The sequence below is a fragment of the Copidosoma floridanum genome, unplaced genomic scaffold (genome assembly GCF_036245765.1).
Source record: "Copidosoma floridanum isolate Cflo_tuat_1 unplaced genomic scaffold, Cflo_Japanese_pri ptg000013l, whole genome shotgun sequence".
NCBI lineage: Eukaryota > Metazoa > Arthropoda > Insecta > Hymenoptera > Encyrtidae > Copidosoma > Copidosoma floridanum.
In genome coordinates this window covers 20,420,651-20,428,930 of record NW_028321890.1, presented here as the reverse complement: position 1 = coordinate 20,428,930, position 8,280 = coordinate 20,420,651, and the positions used below count along the sequence as shown (strand labels likewise).

At 37.7% G+C, this 8,280-nt stretch overlaps 1 protein-coding gene across 1 annotated transcript; it reads right to left on the bottom strand.

The window, feature by feature from the left end:
- Nucleotides 1-289: 289 nt before the first annotated feature.
- Nucleotides 290-7,901, bottom strand: LOC106638436 (uncharacterized). The gene is made up of 2 exons (XM_014351580.1): nt 7,841-7,901; nt 290-434 (listed from the first exon to the last, which is right to left on the bottom strand). Exons 1-2 carry the CDS (start codon nt 7,899-7,901, stop codon nt 295-297), a joined length of 201 nt encoding a protein of 66 aa, XP_014207066.1. The 3' UTR covers nt 290-294.
- Nucleotides 7,902-8,280: the final 379 nt, after the last annotated feature.

Here is an 8,280-nt window from a genome sequence, read left to right as displayed (position 1 = left end):
AAAAAAAAAAAAAAAAAAAAAAAAAAAAAAAAAAAAAAAACACGATACCATTTGTCTATCGGCGATCCCCGCAGCAAGGACACACCAGGCTAATAAACAACGAGCCGATCGATTGATCTTCCGGGACTCCCTCGCAGTCGTCTTTGCTGTGTATGGTCGAAAGAGACGTGTACGTGTCCCTCAGATGGTGAGATAGTAGGCCCGTGGTCGGCCGGTCGACGACAGCGTCGGACTGACGACGATGCCTGTGGGCGGGTTGTAGCGCAGCGTCCATCGCGGCGCCGTGTACATGCGTCATCTGTACGGCTCGTGGCGTTTCTTGCACTTTTCGCGTGCTATGTAGCACAGGGCTATCGTTATCAGGATCGTTATCGTTATACCCATGCCAACGCACGTCCAGATTATCGTCTCGTTGATGCCACTTCGGCTGCGACCTGGTCGACGGAAGCGGAAAACAAAAACAAAACACAACAAACATACATTTTATTTGTGCGTCAGAAATTTGGGTAGTCTGGGGTTACTTTGTTGGCTGCTGAAGGGAGTTTTTGGAAATCGACAAGTTTGATGCAGCAACAGTCTTTCAGGTATTGTTGGCTGTGGCTTTTACACGCAAGTAGATGCCTGTCTTGTTTGGTCGGACAATATTTACTTGTAGTTAAAGTGTTGTTTGTTTTGATAAAAATTTGTCTTTTTTTGTATACTTTTCTGTATTTCCTATTTACTTTTATGCCGTTTGAATAAGTACGCGATCGTTTCATAAGTTGAGTGTAGTGATGTGTTATATAGTAATTGAAGCGAATGTAATGCCTTTTTAAAGTTGCGTAAAAGTTATATGGTACCTGCATACGTGTATTTTTTGTCACAATAAAATAAACTTATTAAAAAAGAAGAAACAATTGTTTATTTTCTGAATAAAGCGGTTTTTAAACGAATGTCTGACTATATCGGTCTTTTTCTACTTACCAGACAACGTATGTTTGTAATTGTATGAGGCATGAAATATTGTTTGTTTTGTTAAGGTTTAGTGTTTTTAATTATACTTTTCTGTTTTTTTAATTTACTTTCATATCGTTTGAATGAGTACGCGATCGTTTGACAAGTTGAGCGTAGTGATGTGATCTATATATGTTGAAGTAAATATATAATGCCTTTTTAAAGTTTGGTAAGTTATAAGGTACCTATTTGCGTTTCTTCTTTGTCACAAATAAATAAACTTATAGAAAAAGAAGAAACAACTGATTATTTTCTGAATAAAGCGATTTTTAAGTGGATGCCTGACCATGTTGGCCTTGTTCTACTGACCAGACAATGTATATTTGTAATTGTATAGTGCATGAAGTACTGTTTGTTTGAAAGAAAGTTTTGTACTTTTGTGAGTACATTTTGTTTTCTGTTTTACTTTCATGCCGTTTGAGTACGCGATTGTTTGCCAAGTTGAATATATAAGAGTGCTGCGGTTTATAGCTGTTTAAGTAAATGTATTGCCTTTTTAAAGTTGAATAAGCTATAAGGGACCTACTACCATGATTTTTTTTCTTTTTTTAATAATAAATAAATGAATGTATTAAAAAAGGGAGAAAGAAGTGTTCTTTGACTGAAAAAAGCAATTTTTAAGCGAATGTCTGACCATATCAGTCTTGTTCTACTTGATGTGCGCACTCACTGTTTTCAAAGGATTATAGACACTTATAGATTTAGAATAGAACTGGTGAGTGACAGTACGTTACTATTATTGGTACAAAAAGGCGCTTCCACAAATTTTTTGCCACTTTTTTAAACGAGACGTTATCTATAAGTGTCTATATACGTTACCAACATTAAATTTAATTTGTTGCATCACGTGTGAATAAGTATAAAACTATTCTCTATAACATGGCACAACCTTAACTCTGTACTTTAGTAGCATTTGGCTGAAGCTATACTTATGTATATACTAATTGAATTATTTTCATTTTCGAAACAAAAACCGAACAATTTTACTATCCACGTCAGAGTATCAACGGTTTACAATTGTAAAATAAGATTACCTTTGCAATATTATAACGTCTATAAATAATATTTCCAATAGTTGTGATTATTGGTCGTACACATTTTTTTTTGTGTTTTCCCCGATTTCCTCTCTACACTTACTCGTACAAGAGAAAAAACATGCATCCCGCGATCGCTAAATTTTAACGTGACGCAAAGTTCTACCTTTTTTCCCACAAACTCAGGAAAAAAAGGAAATGGTACAGGGATCATAGGTGTTTGCCCAGCCAAAGTTTGCCGAGGCGCGCACACGTCCACAAAAAAACCGATAGATTGGCTCGGCGACTTTTTGCCGACTATACCTCGTGAACTTTACTTAATTGGCTCCCTAAGCGGCCTTTTTGCGAAATCGCTCTTTACGCGGTTTTTACATTATACTCGTCGATTAACGGGCCACCATTTCGTACACGTACACCCCCCGCTGAGAGCAAGAGGGAGCTCTTTAAATGGAGCTTTATTTTACCCTCCCCTGGGAGTGGAAAGCTTTTAATACCAGATGTTCTCCCGGGGGGTTCTTACTTTTGTTCCGAGCTGAACTTATCACGGGCAATCATTTTTCATCAGCCACTCGCGAGCGAAATCTTTTATGTACAGAGGGTGAAGATCAGAGTGTGGAAAAATTTTGGTAGTCTTGGCTTTTCATGTGAAAGGCTTTTATTCTTTATTTTCATTTTTTAATACCTAAGGCACGATAAAGTGAAAAAGGAATTGCCGTGTGTCGCCAGCACAAGTATCAGGCCCGAGGGACTCCTTGTGCTTGCCCTGGTTGGACGCGCACCAGGTGCCAACTCTATTTTCCCCACTGAGCAAACAGTGTACATATTTAAAGGTAAAAAAAGCTCAAAGTAGGAAAATTGTATTTTTCACTCAGCATCCGTGATGTTCCTTTTTGTTTGTTTTGATGGTTGTGTCATGAGAAAGCAAATACGAGAACCAATGTTGGCATATTGTTGTTATTTGCTAACATTACGAAATCAATGGAATTTATTGTTAAAATAACAAAAAGCACCGATATTATAACACCATTTGGTTGTAGTAGTTAGTACGAATTCATAAAATAATTCATCAAAAATTAATACGCACGACGCATCCACGATGAAAAACACATAAATGTGACTCAAATTTTATCGTTATTTAATGATTAGCATTGCGTATAAGAAAACTCATTAATTTCGCCATATCCCAGGAATACACAGCTGGAGAACCGAGCTATTAATTATCGTTACCCGTAAAAAAAAGAGCTTGCAAAAAAAAAATCAGAGCGTTGAGCGATAAATGTGGTCGCAATCATTTGATGTTTACGAGATTTTGGGGGGTTTTTTTGGCGTGAAACCCACCCTCCAGTTCCCGACGAGCAAACGGAGGAGCAAAAAATACACTCGATGACTCCCACGGGCTCGTTAAACGTAAATTGCCGGCGAATGAGTTTCGTGTTCGCGCGATGTGGCATTTACGAGGTACGGCGTACAAGTTTTTCACCCGTTGCATATACCAACGTTTTGCGGTGTTTTGTTTTTGTGCGAAGATTTGAAAAAAGCTTATTCTGCAAATTACAAGGCTACGAGTAATGAATTTTGCTCAGTGAACATACGGGCATGGAAAAAAATATGATACTTTTTTCAATTTTTTTTTTGCAGTATAATTTTTGCTACAATAGAAATGCATTATTGCTTATGAAAAAATCTTTTTTTAAATAGTGCCTATATGATGGTGCTTGTCAAAATTTTTTTCGAAAAAAAAATAATGAATTGCAAATTGAAAGATGAAATAATTCAGACCAAAAAAAATAAAAATGTTTGATAAAGTACTTGAATATTTGATTTGAACTACATTGCGATAAAATTTAACATAAAAAATGTAATGCACTTAACTGGCAGAAAAAAAAGATTTTCTTAATATCGTAGTGTCAGCTTGTGACGAATGAAAAATTAAAAAAAAAAAAAAAAAGAAGCTCTTTGTCCACTAAAAGTCTTTAAAAATCGAGTTTTTTTATTTTATTACATGATATTATAACGAAAAAAATAAAAGTGGACAAAAATTCCAATTTGTTTTTAAACAATGCAGCGAAAAATTTTTCAAGTGGTTGCTTTCAAATTTGATGTAAAAAAAGGGGAAATCGTTTAGTACAGAACTTTAAACTTTACATTTTGTGAATTTCAACAAGTTTTAATAACGGACGATGGGCCAAGGAAGATATGTAGGTCGCGCATGTTTGCTCGGAAAAAGAGAGAGAAATCGGGGAAAAAGGCGAATATTTGCGTATTTGCGAAACATTTTCGGAGTTAACTCGTGCTTTACTTAAAATTTTACTTGATAATCGTTTGAACGAAATACAGCTAAGTATTCGTTTCGTAGTTTGAATTTAAAGTGATCACAATTATTTTTTGGGGAGTACGTAGTTTTACAAAATACAACAGATTATCCATTGAAAAGCGTGTCAAAATTTTCACGTTTCATCGTATTTACTCCCAAGCAATCAGCAGTACGCATAAACAAACCAAACTGCTGTTCTCTTGGACAACATCTTCCAAAGTTAAAAAAAATTCGAAGCACAGCTACGAGTCGAGTCGTTATCATAAGTGATAAAAACGTGCACTTTCGAGCAAGCGAACAACATGAAACGTGCAAACTAACCCAGTCGATTTACAATACACGAAAAATCTATATCCATATGCGCCAATGCAAAGCCAGAGCAACAAATATAAGTACATGCAAAATACTGTCAAGTTGAAGTTTCATATACCTGTCAAGTCGTCAAACTTGTTGTTGCGGGCCAGGGTCGGGTAGTAGGTGGTCACGGGGGCTTTCGCGTAAGCGTCCGACTCAGCGGCCGACGGCAACCGGTCCTTCCAAGAGCACACACACATTGTATATACGTATGCACCCAAGGGAATTGCAGCGAAAATTTTTGCGAGAGAAAAAAAAAATCGAAGCTCGGGATCGATGGACAAACGAAATAACAACACGAGCGCTTTTCGCTCTCTGTGTGCATACATGTATACGTGATTGGGAAATACCTTTCTCTTCGTGCCCGCCCTCCTTAGCTCCCGTGCCTTTCATCGCCATTCCGGAGATTCTTGTCCTCCGTGACATTCCGGGCGTTTCGTTTTTTCTATTCTCGTTTCGAATTAAATTTCCCCGCTCAAGAGAAAAAGTCAAATAACGGAATGAAACCGGAGTAGTTTTTCCTGCTGAGAATCGTAAACTAGTCCTTCCGGCGACTCACTGTACATCGGCCATGGGTGCACGGGACAGCTACTCTGATTGAAGAATTGAGGGGTTCGCTTGTCCTGTCTCTCTTTGGCGGGCACGTGGATTGATTTTTTTTACAAAAAAAATATATAGGTACCTACACGTCACGGAGTCAACGATACGGTCATTGCACGACGGAAAACGCGTTCTTCTCATTTTTCGTCCAAAAAACATTTCTGTTTAGTTAACGGGCAGAAATTTTTAAAAGCCCTTAAGTTTATACGACAGTAATTACTGATTTTCTACCGTAGTATAAGGTGAGAAAAGTGATTCAATTATTTTTAATCTTTTATTGGAACAGTAATTTTTTTAAAGAATAGATCACGTCTTAAAATAGGTTTTTACAAAAATCAACGGCATTAAATTAAAAGTAGGATGAATTTAAATGAAATTAGTAATTAATATAAAAAAGATCTAAAAGCGATACCAATTGATTTATTTGTATTTTTAAAATCAACAACCAGACGAAAACTATATTTTTTGTGAGTTGATGGCAGTTAACAATTTTTTATTGTTTAATTTTATTTTGCGATTTTAGAATACACCTAAGACAATGCACAGCATAAAAATGTGTATAAGCGATAATAAACGTAGTTACAACAACTGATTTGAAAAAAAATAGTAATCTAGATCTCGAAAGAATTTTCAAAGTCTTTTATTCAATGCATCTATTTTCAGCTGGTGCAAAACAACCAAAACTAATCGGGATCATTTTAATAAACAGTAGTTGATACGATTGATCCAATGGTCATTCGATTGACAAACACACACACAGGTGGGAGTGCCCATGCATGGAACATCCGAGTTTCAATTGCATTGGACAACTAGTACAGTTACTCCATTGGACGATTGATCGTTTTTGCGCAATCAATGACATTGCCGACGAAAAGGACGACCGGGATAACCTATTTTCAACCCATTGGACAACGAGATAATTTTTAACTCCACGCGGCAACACTAAAATCATACTCACAGCCCCAATTATCTCGCACTTTTATCCCGCGTTAGCGTTAATTAATTTTCCATCCAGTTTGAAGTTTCAAAATTTCCTCCCTACGTTGTACGAGTAAACATATAGTATACCTTTTCAACGAATTAACCCAGGCAAGCGAAGACCGGTAGTATATAGTTAATTCGGCGCTAATCCACTTTCAGCTCCGCATAATCGGTACAGGGCACTCCCTGTTACATTTACTCGCTAATTTTGGTCCTTTTTCCCCCACAGCTCCCGTATAACACAATAGACCACGCGCAAAACCATCACTCGTTATTTACTCGGTATCTCATTAAAAGTTCAAGTAAACACGGCTTTCCCTTTTCGATTCGACGCAGCTTACGAGCTCTCAAACTACCGATACACGCTGTTATCCCCAATCCGTACCACAGTCAGATGATTGCACGGTTTCATTCGTGCTTTTCACGACCACAATTGATCGGAACAGAGAATTCACATGTATGCATATACATAGAAAACATATACATGTACACGCGAATAGCGTGATGGTCGTGGCAGTCGCGATGTGTAAAAAAAAAAAAAAAAAAAACAAATAACCATTCATCAGTGTAATAAAGGTTTGACACTCTGGAACTTGACGCTTTTGATTTTCAATAACAAAAAAATCCATCGAAACACCTTACGGGTCAGTCATTTTGCGTGGAGGGAGGAAAAAAAGGGAAAGAGGAGTTATCAATGTCAACAGCACACCTGTCTCTTCCTTTCTCGTTGGAAAACTAATAAAAAGTGTGCTCGCGTCCTCTTTTCTTTCGACTCACGTACGTGTACGTACAGTACGTGTCAAAACGAGACTTGCCGGTGACCCGTAAGGGGTTTTTTTCCGCGACTCGTACGGGAGAGAACGAAAACAAAGGCTGACGGGACTGCCACGCGCAGACATACACACACACACACAAAGTGAACGGCAAATCGTATATATAGGTGTACATACAATACGCGTGCACGTCAACGATATCAATCATAGCTAACAATTTAGGGGACAGATCTGTAGTGATGCGGAATTTTGAGTTTTTGCAGAAAATCATCCCTTGAAAGGTAATGAAGCTTTTGTTTTTTCCAAGCTCTCGAACCAAGCTTTTCAGGGATGAAAAATAGCGATGTTGGGATGAACAAAGGTTACGGGGTATAAAACCAAGAAAAAAATTTTTTCCTTCGGTTCGATCAAACTCACCGAGTTTGAAAGATAGTTTTAATCTTGGCAAAGCCTATGTTTTGTAACTCAGCAAAAAGTCGCGTTCGAGAGCTTTTTCACTCGCTTCTTTTTCAAATTTTTTATCCAATTTCGATTAAATAAATTTAAAAAAAAACAAGAGCAACAAAAACTCAATGTAATTTCCAACCTCACTACGGATGACGTTTGCACGCCTCACGCATACACATACACACAATACATGAAGAGAGTAAAGGAAATCGGTATACATATAACAGAGAGCTAAACAAATAAAAATGATGTACACACGCCCACACAGGGAGAGGGAGACACAGAAGTAAAACAAACATATGAAAAAAAGGCCCCAAGGCTCTCTTGTGCAACGTAATACATACCATTGTGCGAGGAGTTGTAAACGCCACCCCCTTTACCGGCAACGCGACCACCGACTGGCATTGTTGTGTCCGTTACCTTGTCCGCCCCCTCCTCCTTCTCGTCTTTCTTGCATCCACAACCACCGCCACCGCCGCCACCACCACCACCGCGTCACGATGTGTCACCTACAAAAACAACAGTTGGCGTTCATTAATGTTAAAAATGCAGTACGAAAGCTCCGGATATCGTTGAATGAAATTTTTTTCCTCTGCTGCGCTAAAAAGGAAATGTGTTTACTTTTCTTTTTCTTTTTTTTCTTTCTCATCGTGCATGTACTATGTAACTGCGTATAAAAGGGATCTCGAGACATCGAGTATTCGATACAGACCATTACAAAGTATCAGAAAAGTTTTTAATCATGAGAAATATAATTAAAATAAAAAATCATTGTATAGGTCAT

What these genes read in the sequence shown, in the direction of transcription:
- LOC106638436 (XM_014351580.1), bottom strand. Translation starts at nt 7,901, where the DNA reads ATGCCAGTCGGTGGTCGCGTTGCCGGTAAAGGGGGTGGCGTTTACAAC. An exon ending in TTACAACTCCTCGCACAATG is followed by an intron (nt 435 to 7,840) that starts GTATGTATTACG and finishes TCCGTCGACCAG; the next exon opens with GTCGCAGCCGAAGTGGCATC.